Source organism: Thrips palmi, unplaced genomic scaffold (genome assembly GCF_012932325.1).
Source record: "Thrips palmi isolate BJ-2018 unplaced genomic scaffold, TpBJ-2018v1 HiC_scaffold_18, whole genome shotgun sequence".
NCBI classification, from domain to species: domain Eukaryota; kingdom Metazoa; phylum Arthropoda; class Insecta; order Thysanoptera; family Thripidae; genus Thrips; species Thrips palmi.
Genome location: NW_023144627.1, coordinates 12,300,999 through 12,324,584, shown reverse-complemented (window position 1 = coordinate 12,324,584; position 23,586 = coordinate 12,300,999). Strand labels below are relative to the sequence as shown.

The 23,586-nt window shown below is 58.0% G+C and overlaps 1 protein-coding gene across 1 annotated transcript; it reads left to right on the top strand.

Moving 5' to 3' along the window:
• Window positions 1–458: 458 nt before the first annotated feature.
• Window positions 459–20,461, top strand: LOC117645104 (sex peptide receptor-like). The gene is made up of 4 exons (XM_034385022.1): window positions 459–956; window positions 4,140–4,421; window positions 14,361–14,726; window positions 17,842–20,461. The coding sequence occupies exons 1-4, from the start codon at window positions 546–548 to the stop codon at window positions 18,043–18,045; spliced, it is 1,263 nt and encodes a 420-aa protein (XP_034240913.1). The 5' UTR covers window positions 459–545; the 3' UTR covers window positions 18,046–20,461.
• The last annotated feature ends 3,125 nt before the right edge of the window (window positions 20,462–23,586 follow it).

Here is a 23,586-nt window from a genome sequence, read left to right as displayed (position 1 = left end):
AATACCTCAGGGGGAAATTTGCGCTCCGTGGTTGGTACGTCAGCAGTAAAGGAACCTGTTCGAAAGGCAGCGCCGAATTAACGAGGTGGCTACGGACCCGAAGTGCAAAGCGTGCTGAACCGAGAAACACGCTGCATTCAAGCGATGTTTTTTTAAAGACGATTTTTTTTGTACAAAGTGAGTGAGGATAATGTGGAAAAACTGCTGTTGATTTTTGCCGGTCCGTTAAGTGAGGCGTCGATGATGTCTGGCTTGTTTTGAAGGCCGGGGCATCAAAACAAGCACGGCTCCATGATGGGCTTGTGTGCAAAGCGCTAGATTGTAAACGAACGCCAGCCCACGACGTACTTAGCGGCTAGCGGGGCGTGGCGGACTGTTGTCGAATTTGTTTTGTTTTTCAGCGCTCCTGTTGCAATTTCATCTTGCATCTGAACATTACTTTCCCGTGTTGCAGACTGTTGGGCGCCTCGGCGGGCCGCGGGGCCGTGCGGCGCGGGGGCTGGTGGTGGTGCTGACCACCATGGTGACCACCATGCCCAGGTAGCATGCTGGCGCCCACCCCGTCCCCGGCCATGGACGCCGTGGACGACATCGCCACCACCGCCGACTACTACAACGCCACCAATGGCACGGACCCCGGCGGGGGTACCTCCGTGTACTGCGGCGCGGGGCTGGAGTCGTTCCAGTCGAGCTACCGGGCGGGCCATGGCATCATCTCGCTGCTCGTGTGCCTGTTCGGCTCGGTGGCCAACGGCCTCAACATCGCCGTGCTCACGCGCCGCGAGATGGCCTCGCCCACCAACGCCATCCTCACGGGGCTGGCCGTGGCCGACCTCCTCGTCATGCTGGAGTACATCCCCTTCGCGCTGCACATGTACCTGCTGATCCGGCCGCCCTCCGAGAAGTACTCGTACCCCTGGACAGTGTTCGTGCTGTTCCACTCCAACTTCGCGCAGGTGAGGCGCGCCTAGGCGGTGTCGCCGAGAAGTTGCATTGTAATTGCTTTCTGCCTCTGTGTTTAGACGTGCGGTATGTGGTGTTAAACTTTGTACCAGGGACGTCAGGCGTCAACGCTTTGCGTAGGGGGCATGATTGTCAAGGTTTGAAACTTGTTAATCGCCTCTACACGTAATGGAAACAATTGTTTCGTCAGTATCTTGGTCACGACGTTGTCGACATCATTCAAGCAGTTGAGCACCATCTGTGTCACTGTCCTTAAGAGGCCCTCACTGGGAGTCAGGTGGCAACTCTGTGACGTCACCGCACTCTCATTGGAGTGGCGCCGTGATTCGATGGCTCAGCCGAAGCAGAGGTGCGGCTTCTCCATGAAGGCTCTGCACGGTAAAAACGGTTCCTGGTTTTCCCAGGAACCCCCTGGAAATCGCCTATGTCTTCGCCATGGGGCTCCTGGGAAAACCAGGTACCGTTTTTACCGTGTGCCCGGGCTCAGCCGGTAGTGGGGCACCTCAGCAGCACGGAACTTCCTCTTTGGAGAATCAGGCGTTTATTGGACGTTGCCGCCTGGTTCGTCTGTCTTGCCGGCCGCACCCGCGCCTCCCTGTTCCCGTCCCACAGGAAACTTACTTTTTATTTTACTGCGCGAAAGTTGAGCGCGACACAAAAAGCCCCGCGCTTGCGCTGAAGACGATTAGGTTGAGGCCGACTTGTGGAAGTGTCGAGCCCAACGGACTATCGCTGTGTGGGGGCGTTCGCCATTAACGTCGCTTTTTTCTTCGCAGAATATAGATCGTGTCACAGATCCCGGCTTTTACATGGAAACTCCATCATCTCCATCTTTTGCAATTAGCGCGGTCTCTGCCCCCACTTCGTTGTTGTTGTTTTTTTTTCTCCAGAAGGCATCGTAGGTTTTGTTGGGCCTGTCTGAATCCGCTCAAATTCGCAGTTTCTTCAGACGTGGTGTACGAATGTGCTCTGCTGTGTGCATGCGCGTGGATAGGGACGGGCTTCCGTGCGCGCGTCAGTGTGTGTGTGTGTGTGTAGGTGTGTGTGTGTGTGTGTGTGTGAGTGCTGTTTGATGTTTGCGTGCGTCTGCGCGCGCACGGGTGGTTGCGGGCATCCGTGTGCAAACGGCACGACGTCCGCTGTGCCAGACAAAGAGCGCGCTAACCAAAATCCAAAATGCGCTAAAACGGGCATGCCTCCGGGATGGGGGCGTCATCGGAGACCGCGGCGGCGACGGACGTTCGCCTGGCCAGCAACCAGGCCGCGAGTACCCACACTGCGCGGCAGGCCGTGCCTGTTTCGCAGTGATACAAAAAGGGGAGGGGGAATACTAATTGCTCTGCGGTGCGCGCTGTGGGCGCCGAAACGGTGCGAGGCGATTTGGGGCCTGTTCGCTCTGTCACCCGGCCATTTAACTGACTGTGTGTGACTGTGGGAGAGAGAGGGCGCGTGTGTGTGACGGTAGCCATCGGCGCGGACAAAGAAACCGTTTGCTGGCAGTTCGAGTTCTTCCAGCCATTCTGGCGCGCGCGGTGGTCGCGGTGCGGCAGCAGAACGTTATCGACCAGTCCAGGCGATGTCACCTCGATCTCGACAAGAGAAATCTTTAACACCTCGGCTTCTTCGACTGCTGGAAGGGTCTTCTGCTGTCCAGACGGCGAGAGGGCTTTGTGCCTTCAGTGAGGGGTGGAGGCGCCGCACCGCTTCGACTTCCGCTTCTCTGCGACTTTGAGAGTCCGGCCGGTTAGGTCCGGTCCCCTATCTCCCGCGCTGTGCAGGCGGGTAGTGGGCTTATCCAGCGCCCGAGGGCCCCGGGCTCCGTCGGGCTCCGTTGTCCGATCGGCCCGCGAGGGGTCGCGAAGCCATGGCGAAGCCATGCCGCGCTCGGAGGGCTTGCCGCTTAGTTGCACCAAGTAATGACCAATGGCGTTTTGCTCGCAGTGCTGTCGCCTTTTCCGCTGGTCCTCGCGAATCGGCACCGAGACCGTGACAGCTATCATGCTGAGGCGTCTGAACGCCGCCGACAACGGGCTTTCGCCGAGCTTTCGCCGAGCTTTCACTGAGCTTTCGCCGGGCTTTCGCCGGGCTTTCACCGGGCTTTTGCCGGGCTTTCGCCGGGCTTTCGCCGGGCTTTCACCGGGCTTTCGCCGGGCTTTCGCCGAGCTTTCGCCGAGCTTTCGCCGAGCCCCGGAGCGGAGTGGGCGAGAGCGGGGCGCCCCTCGATTGATAGTTCGCCACAGCGGTTTGGAGAGCGGAGGCCTCAGCCAATTCCCTCCTTTGAGGCGGCGGTCTCAAGGCCTCAAGCCGTGCCCGCCACGGGCCCGCCATCGACGTGACAGTCATGTGACGCCAACGTTTAGCGAAGCGTCGTCAGGCGGCGTATTGGATCCGAGTTTCTCCTCGTGCACGCGGCCTTCTAATGAAAAATTCCACGAACCGTCTGTTCTCCTCCTGCTTTGAATTAGGCGGAACTTTGTCCCGGCGCTTTGCGCGGGATTGCCGACGGGGACGACTCTCTCAATCCGCCACAATCAGCATTTGCATGTTCCTTGTTCCGAACGGTGCAGCCGGCGAGGACCCGGAGCCCCCCGCTAGAAGGTAGCAAAAAAGACCCACCTTGTCCCTTAGGCATCCTTTGCGACATCCGCTCCCTCCTGAAGCCGTCTCTGGATCTGCCCTCAGCACGTGATACTCGGCTTGCTGCTGCTGGCGGTGGGGGCGGGGGGCGCCGAGTGCAGCGTCCCGCTCAAGTTCGTGCCCCCCATTTCTTTGGTGGCGGCAGATAATCTGCGGCCGGGGCGCGTAGTTTGGCGTGACGCCGGCTGGGGCCGAGGCTGCCCCCCCCTCCCCTCAGTGGCCGCCTTTCCACACCAACAATTCGCCATCTAAATATCACACTTCGCGCTCTTCGCGCAGAACCGCAGGACATCTTCTTTTTCGGAACATCTGACCTTGAAGAAATGTTAATATCGAATGTTTGAAAGTTACAAAAAAAAAATGTATCATCTGCTAAAAAATGTATCATCTGCAGAAAAATGTTTCATCTGCAGAAAAATGTTTCATCTGCAGAAAAGATGTATCATCTGCAGATGCATCATGTGCTGAAAAAAATGTGCTGAAAAAAATTACTAGAGCACATTTTAGCCAGTAACATGTCTCTTGGCCCTCTGCTGCAGGTGTTCCACACCATCTCCATCTGGCTGACGGTGACGCTGGCCGTGTGGCGCTACATCGCCGTGGCGCACCCGGCGCGCAACCACGAGTGGTGCAACATGCGGACCACGGTCATCGCCATCTTCTCGGGCTACGTCATCTGCCCGCTGCTCTGCATCCCGGTGTACCTCACCTTCTCCATCCAGTCCAGCGTGGACGCCAAGACCAACGCCACGTACTACTTCGTCAACCTCAGCGACATGGGCAAGTTCCACAACGGGCTACTCAAGAACATCAACTTCTGGGTGAGTTTCCCCTTGCACCTGCACAGTTTCCTCGTTCGTGGCCTCGGGGGGAAAAAACACACTTTCACCCACACATGTTCTTTGACGTTTTTCGACGGTAGCATTTACCACTGCTCTGAGATACAATCACTTTTGACCAACTTTGCGAGACTGGTGCTCCCAAACTAGCAGTGGTGAATTCAAGAGAGTTCACGCATTCGTATTCGGTGCACGCGGAAAAAGCGAGTGAGAAGCCCATAGCCTGGAGGGCATGTTCCAGGCGACTTGGGGAGTGTCCCCGTGACCTGACAAGCGCCCCTGTTTGCCGTCGACGTCGCGCTTGGCTGCTTGGCTGGCTGCTTGGCTGACTGCTTGGCTGGCTGCTTGGCTGGCGGCGTCCCTGCCCGAGTTTGCCGCCACTGCAGCCAGCCAGCAGCGCACTTGCCCGTCTGGGTACGGATATCAGATTCACTCCGGGCGTGACGCTCCACGCCGTCCCCCGGGCGAGAGCGAGAGAGAGAAGAAGAGTGGAACTGCTTTGCCGCTGTCAAGAAAACAAAACTGCAAATTTGTCGGACCCGCGGCGCAGCATAACCGCTTCCTCTGCGGTGCCACGGGTGTTTTGGCTCACGACTTTATTTTCGTTCCACTCCCTTAGCAATTTTCCGGACGGGGTTAAACAAATCTTTTTTCTGTCCCTTTTTCGCGCGCTGCCCCGCTGCAGTGGACAGACCACACACAGCGACTGTCGTCAGCATCGTCAGGGACCCCTCTGTTGGGGCTCGGCCCGGCTCGGCCCCAGTTCCAGACTCCCTTTGCACGGTTAACTTTGCTTCCAGTCGAAAAAGTAAACTTGCGGTGGTGGCCGCGTCGTGCGCTCCTCGGTTCGGTGGGCCCCGCGGGGGGGTCTGCGGTGGGCCCTGCGGTGGGCCACTTGTTCGGTCTTATCCTAAGCACACCTACACCGTAAACAGCCCCACCGCCTGGCGGGCCTGGCGACGACTAACTTCCTCTGAAGGCTGATTCCGAGCGGGCTGTCTTCTCTCTCGCACCCTAGCTCCGTGCGTGCTGGAGTGAGAGAGAGAGAGGGGGGGGGACCTGCCTGTCGGAATCAGGCAGCTGACCGCGGTCTCAACTTGTTGTTGACTCAAGGGAGGACCTTCGTTCGGTCTTAGGAGTGAGGCAAAACGAACAAAGCGGAAATGTTTCGCTGTTTTGTATTCCTCTTGGAACGAGACAAGGCCTCCGTCGTCTGGGGAGTTGATCCGCGATCTTCCTTTTTATATAATTCAGCGTCCAGGGGCCTGCGCGTTTACCCGCGGGCAAATGTTCTGGGTTCAAGAAACGCCTTTTTTCGGGTGCAGGGAGAGTCCCCCGGGGGTCAATCCGTTTTGCCAGAGTACACGAAATGGCATCGCAGCGCGGTTATAGCGAAGGCAGCTCGGTCAAAAATGTTGTCATTGCTGCCCGCGGCACTTTTCCGAGCAATAACCGGTTGGCGGGCCTGGTGGGCCTGACGACGACGACGCGAGTGACAACTCCATTGCACGTGCGAAAAGCCTCGCTCGGGCCTCACTGTCTGTCGGTCTGTCTGTCTGCCTGTCTGTCCGCCTGTCTCTCCATCTGTCCGTCTAATTTCCCGCCTGCCAATCCCGTCAATGCGGGGCGCGTGGCGAAAGCGAGGAACCAAAACAAGTAAATGCAAAACAAAAACAAAAGAAGCGGGAAACACAAAAAACAATGCGTGACGTGCTGATCAGGCGTGAGGCTTCTTGATGGATCCACACCAATTATCGCCGAGAGCACTCGTACTTGCGCACGAGCCGCGAGGTGGGGCGGGGTGGGGTGACGTGGGGCGGGGCGGGGCGGAGGCTGCTGGGCGGCCTATTGTTCGGGGGCGTGCCGTGCAGCGCCACGCGCGACGCTCGCGGGGCTCTTATCATAACCATCAGCGGCACACACTCGCGGACACGCGCCATCACACACACACACACACACACACACGCGCGAACGCACGTCGTTCCGCGGAAGGTCCTGACAGATCGTATCGCCGGAACGGAGGATGTCGGAGGATGCGGCCCGGTGACACGAAATAAGGTGGGAATCGAGGCGGGGCGGGGATCGCCGCGTGTTCGAATTGGCGCGCAGTGCTGCCGTCTGCCGCACGAGTAGGCGCCAAAATTCCCACGTTTGCAGCGCCTCGAAAAGAAGGGTTGCCAACCTCAACTGGGCGACGCCTGCTTTTGGAGGACAAAGCGCCGCCAGGTAGGCAGCCTGAGGGTGGCAACCCTAGTAGTGATGCTGGCGCATGGTGGGATTATGTTTTTGGGCCGCGTTCTGCGCGCCACTGCGCGCGAGCGGACCAGACCAGAGCTGAGCCGAGCGCCTGTGAATCGGTGGATAGGCCGGCCCGCCACGCGGCCGAGTGTGGAGCGCGGGCCGGCTGCCCGCCTCGCAGGCGGTACACTGCAAGGCCGGCCAAACGACGCGGACGGAACGACACGCGCGTTGTGGGCGCGGAACGGAAACGGCACCCGAACGCGGTGCAGACAGCCCTCGTCTGGGGGGCGACCCATCGGTGGGATCGAGGGTTTCTCGCCGCGCAGCCTGCCGCTTGTCTGTCTCTCTCACCGCCTGTCGCGGCGGCGTGAGGGATCACAGTGTGCGGGTGCTCGAAGGTGACCGCCGGGATGAGAAATGGCTCATCGCTCGCAGTGGGGTGGCAAGAGCGCCTGGCAGGTTGGCGCTGCTAACGAGGAGATGATAGGCGCTGCGTCGCTAACATAGTTGCCTCGCCTGCTCCTTCATCTCGGCCCCGTTTTTGCCCCGGCAGGGCTGCTTCCTGGTAACGGCGGAGCGGGGCGAGATTGGGAACACGTCCTACGCAGAAAAACTGACGACCATCGAGAAACCGCCGCGGTCTCTGTCGCTCTCCTGGGACGCACAGTGGGCCAACCGGTGGAGGCGGCCGAAACTCGAGACGCGTTTTGAGCTCCAAAGTCGCTTAACAGGTCTCGAACCGAATGTGTGACCCCACCAATGGATTCCTCGTTCGGAGAGCAATCCATTGGTGGGGTCACACGTTCGGTTCGAGTCCCACTTAGCGACTCTGGAGCTCAAAACGCGTCTAGAGTTTTGTCCGCTCCACCGGTCATCTGGCCCACTGCGGAGCGGCCCGTGAATGCGAAAGAGACAGAGTGACGTGCGGAATCAGTCAGCTGGCCTCACTAGAAAAAAGGGCAACAACACCGCGGAACGAACAGTGGAGTGGCGCTGTTTTCTCGATACTGTAAAGGAGGCCCTCTTCTCGGAAAAAACAACGAAAACAACAGAGCAAACCAACAAAAACACCAAGGGCGAAAACAAAAGGTCGGCGTATTTCGTAACGAATTTTGCCCCTCTCCGCGAGAAGAAGAGCAAAGCCGCAGGCCCAGTGCTGGCACACTGCTGGCCCAGCGCTGGCCCGGTTTTGACTGGAACAAAGACAAAATGTGGCGCGGCAGCGTCCCCGGCTCGGTCCCCGGACTGCGCCGTCATTTCGAGACACGAGACACGTCGCGTCGCGCTGCCGAGCGCTGCCGAGCGCTGCCTAGCACACCGTGGCGCAGGATGACTCATCGCTCACTTGTCACGGCCAGGCGCAGGGCGCGCAGGGCGCCGCGGCGGTGCGAGAGAGACAGAGCGACGACTTTGGAAGCAGCCCGCAAGCCGGGTAGGGCGCAGTGGGACGTCAGAGTGCGACTCATTGTTCGGCTCAAGCTGCACGGTGACTTTGCGCTCGCCGCGTGACTCCCAATGCGAAGCCAAGCCGAAGCCAAGGCAAACCGAAGGTCGCCAAACAAATTAATTATTTTCCAAAGACGGTTTTGCCGCGCTGCTGTCTCTGAAAGTTGGCTCGCCGTTTTCCAATGTACGGACTCGGCGACGCGCTTGGACGGCGGTGTCCAGCAGCACCGCGTGGCTTGGAGCACGCAGAGCGAGACGCCTCACTCACTCCCCTCTCACTCCCCCGCCTAAGCCTTCTTAGCCTCGCCCGCGTGACCTTTCTGCGAAAAAGAGGGAGAAGGAACGAACGACCGCTGGTCGTTCTCTGCGCTGGCGACTCTGATTCACTTAAACACCGTAAAAAATAAATTATCAATTCTTGAACAGACTGAAATTTTGCTAAAATTTCAAAATTCATTTTTCGAAAGAGAATTTGATAAATGAGAATTAATCGAAACCTATTTAATTTTCGTTCCAACTGCCGGCAAGCGAGTGCTTACGCTGTCGGCCTGTGTTTGTCTGACTTTCCCAGCTGTTCTGACGGAACAGGCGCAGAGGCCTCGCGGCCGAAACTCGCGACAGTGGCACTTCTGTGTCAGCGGGTCGAGCCTCCTCTCCTCATATCTACGGCCGCCTGTCTCTCGGTCCACTTATCAGTGTACACTGATAAGTGTACGCCCCGCACCGCCAGCGCGCTCCACCTGGATGCCCAAAGTGGCGTTGCTTCACGTCGCTTCACGTCGCTTCACGTCGCGTCGCGCTGCTCCGCGCAGACCCACTCGCTGGAAACGACGTGTGCGCGCCACTCAGCCGCTCCAGCCGCTCCAGCCAGCGACTCCATTACTGGTCCGCGCACCAAATCCGTTTCTGCCGAGCGATTTCGAGGGAGCGCTCTGTCTCTGTCGCACTCATGAGGCGCCCCGTGGAGGTGCGAGTGAGACAGAGTTCGGAATGGTTCGGCTGTTGACACTTTGCTAACTATTCACCACCGCACAACGCCCCGCCGCCGGCCGTCCTTCGGTCCTTTTCCCGGCAGGCTGGCAGGCGGGCGGCAGGGTGGCAGTAGTTTTTGATGGCTTTCCTTGCGCGAGAACTTGAGCAAATGTGTCAGGCCGGGCTCGGCTTTCTCCAGCCGGTCGGGCCTCTCGCTGGAACAAACAAAGACTACTTGAGTGTCCCCCGGCAGCCGGCTCCAGGCCCCAGGCCCCAGGCTCCAGCTGGGGGGCGCTCGGGAAAGAGAATGAGTTAGAACGGAACGCGACCTGAAGAATCCAGGAGGAGTGGCGACTGCTTGGAGCGCAGCACGTCCCGCGGGTGTCCTGGAACCGCCTGGAACCGCCTGGAACCGCCTGGAACCGCCTGGAACAGTCCGGGCGGGTCGGTCGGAGACAATGGGACTTGGGCTGACGGCCTTCAGAAACAACGCCAGTACCCGCTGCACGGCCAGAAACAAGAGAGAGTCAGCTTTGGTTCAATTTTTCATCTTTTTTCACAGCAGTGAGACAAAGCGTAACCAAGACATATTGAGTGAATCTGCCCTGCATAAAGCGCCCCCCACTGCCCCAATAAACTGGGACTCATTATTTGGGGGTCTCGAGGCGGCCCGTGACAGGCCTCAGGGTTCGCCTCAAGGCTGCATTCCTCTCGCGTCTCCCTGCCTTTTGACGGATGGCTGGCTGGGCCGGGCTGGGGCAGGCTGGGGGCTGCAGCGGGCCGCGCCTCAAAGCCTCAAAGTCCTCCAGGGCTTGTCGCCTTTCCACCTTCGCTTTGCCACCCGACCTTGGCCTGCCTGGCCCCGCCCGCCTCGGCCTCTGCCCACTACAATGTATGTCAAAGGGGCCGGGCCGGCAAGTTTCGGGGCCCTGCCCGCCCTGCTCCCCACGGTGCCGGCGCTCAACGCATCCGCGACGCGCCGCGACGCCGTCCTGGGGCAACTGCGATACGTCGTACGTCATCCCCCAGGTGGAACGCGCTGGAGCGGATGCCCCTCGGATTTCTCTCAGCATCATTCCCCCGAGACCACTCCCCTGCCCCCTCGGGGGCCCTCGCCTCGCCCCAATCTCACTCCCAAACTGTCTGGCGCTCGCGTGTGATCCTTTCCCATTTCGCGCGGCCACGCTTCGTTTTGCTCCAATTCATAGCCCTCCACTGTGCTGCATGCCCAGCCAGCCAAGAGTCGTTGTCGTCTCTCTCGCACTCATGGCGCGTCCCGTGTGGGTGCGAGAGAGACAGAGCGACGACCCTCAGTCTGCAGCCAGCGGCAGCCAGCCTACCGCACCTTTCCGCCGCCGTGTTCGCCTTTTGTTGTGGCGCTGCGAGGCGCTGCGAGGCACTGCGAGGCACGCCACCCTTGCCTGCTCACGATAGCAGAAAGTGCGGCAACGTCTTCCTCTTCCTCCCCCCCCCCCCCCTCCAAGGGACCCAGGCCCCTGGGGCATCCACGCATCTTGCAGATTTTTGTGTTGCCCTCCGCCGGAAACTGAGTCGAGATGAGGATCTGCGCGGCAGCAGCAGCGCTCGTCCCTTTCACCGTGTGCAGGCCCCGCAACGAAAATCACTGCGCCGCAGGAGACTGATTTCGAGTGGGGGGGCTCTCTCCCTCCCTCTCCCTCTCTATTTCTCATACAAAGAAAACAAGGAAACTAAATGATCAGTGCCTGACGACGCCCCCCACAACAACAACAACAGCAACAACAACAACAATAACAAGAGAACTTGGCAGGCAAGCGGTACGCTCCGCTCCATTTCTTTTGTTTTTTGCACTTTTCCTGACGGCGTACGTAGTTGACAGTGATGCAGACACGTGCGGGACAATCCGGACGCCACGCCGCGCGTTATCCGGATAAATTCTCCGGCCGCGACAGTGACGCCGAGAGTGCAGCGCAGATTAGAGAGAGAGAGAGAGAGAGAGAGAGAGAGAGAGAGAGAGAGAGAGAGAGAGAGAGAGAGAGAGAGAGAGAGAGAGAGAGAGAGAGAGAGAGAGAGAGAGAGAGAGAGAGAGAGAGAGGGGAAGGGGGACGCCACGCTCTTCTGCATGCCTCGCACGGATTAGCCTCCTTGCAGAAGAAGAAGAAGAAGGAGGAGAAGAAGAAGAAGAAGAAGGAGGAGGAGGAGAAGAAGAAGAAGGAGGAGGAGGAGATAAAACCATATAAAAGCTGCAGAAATTGGACCTCGTGTTAAGCTCCGGCACGCGGTAGGCAAAAATAATTATTTGTTTCTGCGCCCAAATTAAATTTGGGCCGCAGAATTTTCCGCTTTTTTAAAGGCCATGCGCTGAGCGGCCCGGCAAATACCTGGTAGGAAAAAAACCCCATGGATGTCGCAGTTAATGAGTCTCATTGGAAGCAAAGTGCGAGCATTACCCTGCTGACCCCTCCCCCTCCCCTCCCCTTCCTGTTCCCGTTTCTCTATCCAGGCCTCACGGAAGCTCCCCCCTCGCGTGCCCCTCTCACCCACTGGCCGAACAAATCACACAATTGAAGCGATAATGAGAGTCGTCCCAGTTCGCTTTCCCGTTTTCCTTGTTTTTTTTTTTTTTTTTCCTTTTTTTCGGCGCCTTTTCACTCTGGTGGAAATCGAAAAGTGATTCTGCCGCGTGGCGTGCGCTGCCGTGTGCCTCGGCCGGCCTGGCCGTGCCGTGCCGCCGCGCCGCCGCGCCCTTGGAGCCATGGCTGGAGCCGTGCTTGGGGCCGCGCCCGAGGGGTGAATCACTAGTGTACTCATGTGTACAAAATTGCCCGTACTCAGTGTACTCACAAGTTTAAAAAGGGCGAAATTCTCTAGTTTTTCAACCGACTTAACGTTGAGTGCCGTTAAAAACGCTAAATAAAGCCTTAAAACGTTTTAAATTGTGAAATTTATGAGTAAACCAAGGTGTACTCACCCGTACTCATGTACTCATGTGTACACCAGAACGCTGAGTGATTCACCCCTCGGCCGCGCCGCCTTTCTTCGCTTAGCGATGCGTCGCTCTTTGGTTTCTCTCCGGCCGAGCGGACCGCAGCTGCTTTCTCTTTTATTTTATTTCCTGTTTTTGTTTTTAACTTCGTCTGTTTTCCTTGGGTGAGACATTCATCGACGCGAGACGCTCGCGTCGCGATCTGGCGCCTTATCCATTCACCTCGTTTGCCGCTAACAAACTAATTTATTTGGAGCACCGAGTTGCAGAGATGAAGAAAAGCGTCGCAGTCCCGGCGGGCCTCTCCCTTCCTCATACTTTCTTTAAAAAGAAGACGGATTTGATCCTCTTTTCTCCATCACTTGGCCCTTCCGCTCGAGGACGCGCCGCCGCCCTGTGCCGAGCCCAGCGCGCACCTCGGGACAAATTTAGGCCCTGATGACGTCCAAAAGGCGGTAATCCGGAGTGACGTGCGGCGACGGCCGAACCAGGAAGAGGTCGGAGAGAGAGGGGTCCAAAAACAGGGTCCACTGCAAGTGCTCTTCAGCAGCCCGTTTCGTCCAATCAGAATACGAGGAATAGTCGCTTTTTGTGGCGAGGGAAGTTCCGACCGCTGGAAGCGGTGCGTGTTTGCAAGACACCTGTCCTTGCCGCCCCTTTTGTACAGCAAGGGCGTCCCGCTGCATGCGGCGTGCACACTCGAAGAGGAGCCTCTCTGTCGCACTCCAGGGGGGGGGAGGTAGGAAGCGACTCCTGGAGGGGCCCACGGGGGGTGGAAGCGAGACGGGGACGCCAAGGAAACCAGCACGCGCTCCCCGCGCCACACGCCGACGTCAGGTCCCTCCGCCCCGCCCCGCCCCGCCCGGGGCGATGCCAGTTTTGTTGATTGGTCTGGCCGCTGGGGCCGGCAGCCCACGGCAGCCTCTGCTGCCATTGGCCACAGAGTGCCACGGAGTGCCACGGAGTGTGGGTCAGGGTTGCGGCGTGTTGGCTTAGCGCGGCTGGGCTCAGCAAAACAGTCGGCCTACCGACCGGCTGCACCGCCGTGCACACTGCAAACAACATCCATAAGGGGAGAGTCCTCATCTATCTTCTTCGGTCTCTCTCTCTCTCTCTCTCTCTCTCTCTCTCTCTCTCTCTCTCTCTCTCTCTCTCTCTCTCTCTCTCTCTCCACCGCAGCCTAGATACCTCTTGATCCGACCCCCAACCCCTACCCCCTCATTTCGACCCTTTTGCTCCGCCCTGTGTACAATACGTGGAACGGCGGTCTAGTCAATTTCAAAGCTCCAACGCGGATACCCCCTGCAAAAAGCACTATCACGCCCACTGTCTCGATAACCGACATCACGCGCGCCTCGCGCACACCGCGTATCTACACGAGTGTCTGGATAACCGTCTATCTGCTTTCTCCACCTCGCGAGATTGAAGCTTTATTACAACCAATTAAGTTGCCCTCGCAATTCCTTTACCAGAACTTGTCAAAAGTTTGTCAAAGCAAGATAAGTATGGTTTAAACGGGTCGCTTTAAGTGTCTGGAGAAAATATTCGTTGTACGACACCCTAACCTCGCTCGATGTTGGAAGTCGGTTATCCAGACAGCCCATGTAGATAGCCGGTTGTCGGGAGAGCGCCCGTAGATACTCGGTTATCGAGACAGTGAGCGTAGATAGCTGCTTGTTGCAGGGGAGTATCGAACGCGGCAAAATGCAGTCCTCCGATAAGACTCGACCGCCGGGGGCACTCCGCCGCCCCACGCCCCCGCACCGCCCCGCCCGCGCACATCTCGCGTATACATATTCACAATCCGACACACTCCCCGGACACTCTTTTTTTTCGCTCTCCAAGAGCTTTTTTGAAACAAGACGCGTTTCAGACACGGGTCCAAACATTTGCGGCCCTTTCGGGGCTAATTTTTTCCTCTCCGCTGAGCGAATTCCGTCGGCAGCGCCTTCAGGCTTGCTTCCAAGCGGAGGCCACTACGGCCCCACGGATTCATCTCTCCTTGTTTGCCTCGCCCTTCCCTTTTTCGGCGGAGGTAAACATGACAACATCACGTGTGTTATGCCCCCCGCCTTGCATCGACTGCGGAAGCCTGCCACTATCATGCCAATTCCCAGTCCGCTTTTCTTGTTGTGCGTTTTATTTTTCATCCCCGGGAATGGCAGCAATATGTGGCATACACTCTAACTCTCCACGCGGACTTTTCTTTTTGGACTGACTGAAAAATTGAAAATGGACAGGGGGAACGGATAGTGAGTTAGTAACAGTTGGTAACAGTGCGGCTCCGCGTGTTGCAGGTGTACAGTGTGGTGATCAAGCTGGTGCCGTGCGCCGCGCTCACCATCCTCAGCCTGCGGCTCATCTTCGCGCTGCTGGAGACCAAGCGGCGGCGGCAGCAGCTCTCCATGGGCAGCTCGGTGCACCAGGCGCTCAACGGCGGCGCGTCGGGGGGCGGCGGCGGCGGCAAGCGAAAGAGCAGCCGCCGCGCCAATAAGAGTCAGCGGCTCGTCGAGAAGGAGAAGCAGACCGACCGGACGACCAAGATGCTGCTGGCCGTGTTGCTGCTGTTCTTGATCACCGAGGCGCCCCAGGGCCTCCTCGGGCTGCTCAGCGTGCTGCTGGGCAACCAGTTCTTCCAGGAGTGCTACGTCAAGCTGGGCGATGTGAGTAGAGCCTCTGTCCTCACTGTCTCGTGTAAAAGTTTAAGTTTGACATATATTGCCGGGGCCCCGTGGCGGCAGCTCGGGGACTCCGCCGCTGCTGCGGACCCTTGGACACGAGAGATATTAGACGGGGCGTTGCCGAGTTTTGCCGCTTTTTCTGCCTGGCAGTTTGTTGCCTCTTTTTCCGGCCCGGGTGTCCTTAGGCTTATTTCCCGCTCGTCTAGCGACCCCTCGCGAACAGTTGTATGCAAATGCTGAAGTGTCCCGGCCGGGGTGGGCGAGCAACGGGCACGAGGACAGGCGGTGCTTCGCCTTGGGCACGGGGCGGTAAGTAGCCCGTGGTGCATGAGAAGCACCTCTTGTCTGCTTTTGCTGCCCGCAAAAGTATAATCGGTACTCGACAGAGTAGAAAACAACAAGGGATAAACAAGAGTGGCCGTCACCACAGTTTGCTCGCCAGGCCCGCTAAATAATGAACCTCGCCCCGTCGTCCCAAGAAATGGAAACCTGGACTCATTGATGATGTGGTGGTCTTGGCGGACTGAGATGCCCAATGCCTCGGCCGCCAAAGTTCTGTCGGAAATCGCAGTGCGGTAAACTCCGGCCGGCCGGGCTGTACCGAATACCGAAATCCATTTCATGAGCCCTTGCCTCGCGGTTGTTCGATCCCAGTTCAAACTCCGCGCCGCAAGCCGCAGGCGCCTCCTCTGGTCTGCTGGGCCCATGGCTCGGCCTGCCACCAAGCCTTCCGCCAAGCCTTCCGCCAAGCCCGGCGCTCCGGCCGGGAAGCTTAACCTTGCCCTTCGCCCTGCCGAGAATGGCAGAGAGCGCCTCGCCAACGCGTCTTGGAGGACTGCGCTCGCAAAGAAGGCAGTTCCTCGGACAAAGCCCGAAATCCTCGACAAGTTTTCCTTCCTGGAATTCAAGTCTTCCCAAGTCCACCGCCACCTCCATTCGTCCCTGCCGGGCGAGGCCTTGCCTACTGGCGCGACTCGTACGCAAACTTGGTCTCCGCGTTGTTCAGCGCGGTCCGTGACCTGTGAAAAAGTGTGCACAGTTCGTTCAGTTGGCTCAGCGGACCGTGGGCAGAATCTCGCGGGCAGAGTCCCGCTCCGGCGGAGCGTCGCGGCGCGTCGCGGAGAGTCGCGGAAAGGCCCCGCCCAGCCCCGCCCAGCCCCGCCCAGCCCCGCCCAGCCCCGCGCGGGGAAAGCACGAAAATGTGGAGGACATGACCAGCATGCAGATCTGGGCGGCCCCCTTGCAGCGGGTACCCTGCCGGCTGCTCGCCGAAAGGCGTTCACTCAACGGGTATTTGCCGTTGTCTCCGTTCGAAGGGGAGGAGCTTCATAGCGAGTCTGTTCCTGAAAACGAACCACCCTGTTTCTTCATTATCTTAGACTATCTTAATCTCGAAGCCAAAGTAAATCGTCAGCTCAAACGCGCGCTGGAAACAGCACAAGTCCAACTGCCTCTGCATCATCCTGAACCTCCTCTAAAGTCTTCGCCAAACTGAGCAGCGCTTGATGAAAGGATGAAAGGCAGCAGGGCTGCGCGGCACGCAACACAAGTACGTCGCCCCGGGGAGGAGAGGGGGGGGGTGCGTTCCGAGTCGAATATTCCGCTGGCAGCAATATACCCATTGGAGCCGCGGGCTTCTAACGCGCTCCGAATGGGCAGTGGAGCGACACTTGACCCGGGGCGAGGCTTGGTCGATGCGTGTCCCTGAGCGACCGCTGCAAAGGCAACGGGCGCGTGCATGTGTTGCCGTCAGTAAGGCCGACCCGGGTCAGGCGGGCCAGGCCGAGGGCCAGGCCGAGGGCCGGGAGGTGGGGCGGGGTCCTCGCTCGAGGTCCTTGGCACTAACTAGTCTGCCGCGCATTCCCCGCAAAATGGGGGCCCTGCGCTAACCACCCGCGCGTTCCAGGCGCCCAGATCTTCTCCGTGCACGCCGTGCACCCTGTCGCCCTTTTGCCCTACCAGGCTCCGCTCGTCTGGAAGAAGCAATTAGTCTCGCCCGCCCGCCCTATTCTTTCTAACTCGGTTCTTGGAGTAACTTGCCTGTAGTGGGCACTAGTGCAGTGCACTGGTTAGGTTAGGTCAGTTTGTTAACTTTGGAAAGTCCCTCCAAAACCTCTCATGTTTCTGTTTTATGCAAAAAGAATCTTTTTTTGAAAAAGTGGACCCTTTAGAAATTCCAGATGGAGCTTTGGAACGCACTTATTAATTTTCAACAGTGGCCAAGGCTAATTTGCCGCTTTAATCCGGTCCCGCGGGTTGTTGACTGGATGATGCGCCTCCATTCAGGGGAACAGGCGACCACGGCAGGGACGCCGCCGATGAAGCCATCGACGAAAAAAGGGGCAGGTTCGCGACTTCGATACAAAGCGGCATTGTTGGGACGAACGTCCTTTTTCAGCGCGCCTTGCTGAAAGAAGCTGAAAAAGGACGCTCGTGCATCCCTGCAGCGCCTCAAAGGCGGCAGCCAAAGCGTCAGCCCTCTGGCATGGATCCGCGGATAATTGCCCTTTCGGAAGTTTTGAGTCGCCTCCACCCGCCAGACCGGTGCAGGCGGCCAAAACTGTACACGCGTTTTGAGGTCTGGAGTCGCTAAATAGGACTCGAACCGAACGTGTGACCCCGCCAATGGATCCCTCGTTCCGAGAGCAATCCATTGGTGGGGTCACACGTTCGGTTCGAGTCCCATCAAGCGGCTCTGGAGCTCAAAACGCGACTTGGCCGCCTCCACCGGTCCTCTGGCCCTCTGTGCGGGGTTCGGCGCGAGGCTGCCCTGTGTGATTGTGTTCGCTTGTTGACAGTGTCGCGCACCCGCCCGGCCAATCTTATCTGGCTGTACGCGCTTGGAACGCCCTGACAGGTTGGGCTGACTTGCTCGCCGTTCTAGGCATCAGCTGGCGGCCGAGCGCGGCAAAGCCCTCGGGATTTAGAGAGGCTACCGAAAGAGAGCTCCAGATTAGCTTGGAAATGATGGAGCCAACGCCAGTTTTCTACAGCGTTCTCCTGTGTTTCTCTCAGATGTGGCGGATGAGGCTCACCTTGTCGGTGAAGCTGGGCAGTTCTTTCTGGTTTTAAAACAAAACGTGCCTTCTCTCCGCAGGTGATGGACATCCTGGCGCTCATCAACTCCGCCATCAACTTCATGGTGTACTGCTGCATGAGCCGGCAGTTCCGCAACACGTTCAACACGCTGTTCCGGCCGCGCCTGCTCAACGCCTGGACCATGGTGCCGCAGACCAACGGGCACGAGGACGGCAACGGCCACACCGTGGGGGTCACCATGACCCAGGTGACGAACGTGTAGCACCGGCTCCGGGGCCACACCGCCTGCCAGCCACTGTAAGCACGCCGCGCCGCCCCAGGCCGTGGAGCAGACAAGTCGGAGAGCATTGTGGTGGCGGAGCTGCCTCCACTGGAGGCTGTCAGAATCCCGGACGCGTTTTGAGCTCCAGAGTCACTAACGGGGTCTCGAATCGAACGTGTGGCCCCACCAATAGACTGCTCTCCGAACGAGGAATCCATTGATGGGGTCACACGCTCAGTTTTGAGTCAAAACGCGCCCAGAGTTTAAGCCGCCTGCGCGGGTCTCCTGGCCCACTGTGCTGCGGTGGGGGGAGCTGCCTCAGTGGAGGGGGACTGTCGCCAGTGGAGGGGGGAGCAGAGTGGGGGCGGGCTTGTCCCCCCGTGTCGGCCGACCCTGGCAGCTGCAACGCGACAAACTCCCGACCCACCGTGTGGCCAACACAGTGTGCCAGCACTCAGTGACACAGCTATTTCGGTTTTTCGAGTGCTGGCGTGACGACAACGGGACCTCTGCTCTTATCAGGCCGGGTGGCGGGCGTGCCGGTACAGTGGTGGCGGTGTGTGGCCCCGCTTCAGGCCCTGCGTTCCGGCTGCGAGATTTCGCGTCGCCGGGGCCCTTTTGGTCTCTGTGGCGCCATCGTCCGCGGACGCGCGGCTGGAGGAGAAATCCCCTCGAGGCTGTCTTCCAAACAGGTTTCATGGACAGACTAGCTGTGTCGGACTCACGCGCGGGCTGATTACGTATCAGTGCGCCTAGGGACGATAACAAACCCCCGTGGGTCTGTGACTCACCTAGTAGTGTTACCAGGCTGGCCTGAAGCTTTTTAAAAACACCAAAACTATTTTTTCTAATTACTACGTTAAAAGGTATGTTTCTTTCTGTATGGACGTGAGCAACACTGCGCCGAGTGGTCGGCGGCAGTGTTTTAGTGGGTGAGGAAAAGTACGTGGTGGGTTACCTCGTTGTGCGAGCGTGGGCAGGCTGCAACGAACCCCGGCGGAACCTCCGGGCACTACCTGCCTGAATAATTTATTTCGACGGTGTTGACGAAATGGGAGAGCAGCGGTCCCCTGTGATTTGCACCACTCAGTAGGAAGCGTGGAGCCCGCTGTTGACCTTGGGCGAGCTAGCAGAGCTCAGCAGTGCTCAGCACACCACGAAACCGCCTTGTATATCAGCCCCCTGACCGCAGAGACGGGTCGGGTCGTCCGGCCCGTCGCTCGTCGGCTCCAGGACCGGCTTACCGGGACACACTGCGCCCACACTGTGCACAGCATTCCAAAGCCGGGCTGCGGCGCCAGAGGCTGTTTGAAGCATCGCTGGCTTTGCATCATTTTTCACTAATGAAACGTGATGGCTGGTTCAAGGGGCAGAAAAACCATACGCCTTGCTTAATTTTACAACTGATGGGATCTGTTTTCAATTGGATCTATTCACCCTAAATATAAAATTTTGGCTTTTGCTCACTACTTTTACCGTTGGTTCCGTTGAAACAGCTGGTGTGTGAAAAGGATGCAAATTGTGATTGGGTGCAGGCGGTCTCTACTTCCGCGTGGCTGTGCTCGGCGGCCGAGCAATTTCATCCCAAGGCCGCCGGCGGTTCCTCTAAAAGTATTAATTTGAATTCGTTGGCCTTGGTCGACGTGTGCAGTTGCCTGCGCGCTTGCTGAGCTGCTCTCCACATATTCAGCAGTCGGATCAACTCCACTCATTTTTTTTTTTTTTAGTTTTCCGTTTCATTTTTTTAAAACAATTTGAGAAGTTTGAAGACAAACTAATGGAAAATCGTTCTAAAAATTCGTTATCATGGACAATTTATTTTTGAATTAAAGGTCTTCAGTGAAAAAAAACGTGGGGTCGTTAGAAGGAGTGCCCATGCTCACAATGTCAGAACCACTCTTGTGAACTGTTCCTGCGGGTCGTCGTGGAAGAATGTGAGGACTCGCATGATTGGCTGCTCATGTTCGCCACTTTGGTCATGGAACGTTATTTATCGACGCTAAGGTTTTGTACTTAGATGTAATGCTGTGTTCATTGTACAGTTTGTTAACACATGTTCATAAAGAGAAGGTAGTACTTTTCCGAACGAGTGCGTTATTCCCGATGTGTACATATTTTCGATTTGTATCTTTTATTTTTGAGTATTTGTAACCGAAGAACATGGCGCGCCCGATCCACCTGAGCCCGGATTCCTGCGAGCCATTTTCTTCGGAACGTAGTGACTTTTGTGTCATCTACCGTTTACAATTTATTACGCGTATATTTGTTGCCATGATATGGTCAAGGTTCAACATGACATAATTAAATAATTTATAAAGTATTTTCCTGAGTCTTACACGTTTCAAGCTCTACCGCAGTTTTAACCGATTGGCATATTTTTGTATTTAAATTAATAAAGAGTACTTTTGATTACTTACTTCCAGAGTTTTTCTTATCCCGCCCGTTGGCAGCACTGTCCGCTAGTCACAGCATAACGCCGCCACCCGAAAAAGGACCATCTGTGATTCTGCAAGCGCATGGCAAAAGGGGAATTTATGGGGTTGGGGGCAAAGGTGCGGTCGTGGTGGGGCTCGTGGTGGGGTGTGGGGGAAGGGCAGGGCTTGGCAACGACGTGCGCGAACTATGCCTGGTATCAGAGAAGGGGGGAGGGGGGGCTGGAAAACAGAGAGAAAGACACGACATTCCACGATACGCACTGCCTTGCATACAGCCAGGCACATGTGTGGGATTCCTCGCGCAACGCCATCAAGCCACCCTTTTTTTAACCAGTGAGGCAGGTCCTGCAGTGTGGTCAGCCGCAGGCAACGCTGTGCCTCGCACTCGCAGCGCGGCCCAACGACTCCGCGCTCCCTTTCTTTGCGTTCCGCTGCATTAGAATCCCACGTCTGGCGCAAAAACTGACGCCATTTTAATTTCTAAAGGTGCTTTCTTTTCAATATTGCCGGCCCTGTCGCGGGGCCTCTGCTGCGTCGCGCTCAAGCTGCGGGAAGCAGTTTTTTAATAATGGGGGCCCAGCGCGTTGTGCTGTCGACAGCCCGTGTGACTTCCGGCCCGAAATAAGGTGAACCTGGAGCGTCGTCGCTCTGTCTCTCTCGCACCCTCGCGGGTCGCCCCAAGAGTGCGGGAGAGACAGCGGCATGGTTCGGGGCCAGCGCGAGCAGGTTGAAGGAGACTTATACGCCGCCCAGGTGGTGTGGCGAGGCGAGGTGCCGTGAGGTGCGCAGTACCGGGTAAAAGCTTTTTTTGTTTCTGCCGCTCCGCTCGAGCGCGGCCCTGCCACCCCCCACTTTTGAACGGCCTCCTCGCCACGCTAAATCTTCCGCCGGTTGACAGTACACGAGAGAGACAGATTTTACATCCCCACATGTAACCCGAAAAGGGTTTTAGGGCATTGCCCGGGGCGACGGGCCTTGCACGCAGAGTAGTTGCAGGAGACGAGCGCGTAGCGTTCGCAGAGTTTGGCACAGCCCCAGCGGCTCCACGCAGACAACTGATTATTGAATGCGGTGAGGGGGAGGGGGGCAGCGTCTTTGCTCCTACAGTGAGGCAGCCGATGCGCAGGCTGTGGAGTTTGCAGCGTCGGGGCAGCCCTCGTTACAGGCAGACACTGACTTAAGTGCGGTCAGGCTTCTCGCTCTCGTCCCAGGTTGAGGCTTCGGCGAGTTAGCGGACCGGTTCACAGTGGGCCAGAAGACCGGTGGAGGCGGCCGAAGCTCTGGACGCGTTTTGAGCAGCAGAGTCGCTAAGCGGAACTCGAACCGAACGTGTGATCCCACCAATGGATTCCTCGTTTGGAGAGCAATCCATTGGTGTGGTCACACGTTCGGTTCGAGTCCCATTTAGCAACTCTGTCAAACTCCGTCAAAAAAAATTTGACCGCCTCCACTGGTCATCCGGCACTGTGCGGTTCAGGCGGCCGGGCAAGGTACAAGGTTAAAAGCGGTTTTCCTGGAAGGGAAGTGACTGGGACGGGATGGCGGCAATAACGGCCAGGCCGTCGAACAATCCAGTGGCTCGCCCCGCGTGCCGCGCGTCGGACTGGTTTGGGATGAAGAGCGGGCCGCGTGGCAGAGACCGAAACGTGCCTCCAGCCGCGTCCGCCTAATCCGCTGGCCGACTGGCTGGCCCACTGGCCGACTGACTCACAGTGTAACCGTTGCAAATTCCGCTTCCCCCGCGGGAACTAGAGGAACCTCGCGCACGCGTCCGCCGCGTCCGCCCTGGGAAACGGGGCGTTCCATCTCGTTCCATCTCGTTCCGTCTCGTTCCATCCGCCGCGCCGGATATTGCTGCTCTTGTCTGTCTCTTTCTGTCTCGGGCGGCCTCGTCGTTTCCCCTCCTGGAGAGTGATTCCACTTGCCGCCGCCACGGCGACGCGAAGCAGCCAAGCCAGAGAGCGCGCGGCGTGACGGAGATGGACTTATTGAAGTTCCCGCGGAAAGCGCCGAGAACAACGGCATCTACTTCCGCTGGAGATTTGTGGGAGCGAACCGACGGCCTAAGTACCCACCTCGCAGTGCTCGCAGTGGAGTGGCCAGCCCTCAGCCCTTCTTCGTCTTGACTCCCTGCAGCCTGACTCGTCGCTCTGGCTGTCGGAGCAGGGCGCTGCAGGGGGATCGGAGGCGTCCCACAGTGGGCCAGAAGACCGGCGGAGGCGGTGAAAATTCTAGACGCATTTTGGGCTCCAAAGTCTCTAAACAGGACTCGATCCAACGTGTGACCCCACCAATGGATTGCTCTCCGAACGAGGAATCCATTGGTGGGGTCACACGCCCGGTTCGAGTCCCATTTAGCGACTCTGGAGCTCAAAACGCGTCCGGGATTTTGACCGCCTGCATCGGTCTTCTGGCCCACTGTGGGGCGGTGCGCTGGGATGTCGCCGCGAAGCAGGGTTTGCCATTCAGCCCCGACTGCCGAGGGAAGCGGAGCCACGAGTATCGCGCCGAGAGTCATCGTTCGCGGAGCCACCGCGGAGCCGCGGAGTGGAGGCGGTACCCGTGTGACTGTTTACGATGTAGTCACGTTATAAACAGACCCGTAAAATTTTATGCGCCCTATGAGGGAGAACGAGTGAGCGGCGTACAATGCCGCTCTTGGCGCTGGAGGGCGCGATCTCCGTAATTACGGCTCTCTCTCTCGCACTCGCGGGGCGTTCCCGGGGGTGCGAGAGAGACAGAGCGACTCCTCGGAAACACGCCTTTCACGCCACAAAGGAACGCGCCGCGAAAAAAAAAGGGGGAAAAGAGAGGCGAAAGGGAGAATCGGCAGGAAAAATGGAAGGATCGCTTGCCACGCGGCTTACTGTAGCGTAAGGGCCTCGAGGAGGGCCGAAAGGATATAGCAAGGATTACGGGCTGAATTGGCGGGTCGGGGAGTTTGGGCGTCCCGCCGCCTCTCGCGGGCCGCGGCTCGCAGTGGGCCAGAAGACCGGTGGAGGCATTCAAAATCCCGGACTCGTTTTGAGCTCCAAAGTCGCTAAATGAGACTGGAACCGAACGTGCGACCCCACCAATGGATTCCTCGTCCAGAGAGCAATCCATT

Coding starts and splice junctions, on each gene's coding strand:
- LOC117645104 (XM_034385022.1), top strand. CDS start 546: ATGCTGGCGCCCACCCCGTCCCCGGCCATGGACGCCGTGGACGACATC. Junction 957..4,139: donor TCCACTCCAACTTCGCGCAG/GTGAGGCGCGCC, acceptor CCTCTGCTGCAG/GTGTTCCACACCATCTCCAT. Junction 14,727..17,841: donor GCTACGTCAAGCTGGGCGAT/GTGAGTAGAGCC, acceptor TTCTCTCCGCAG/GTGATGGACATCCTGGCGCT.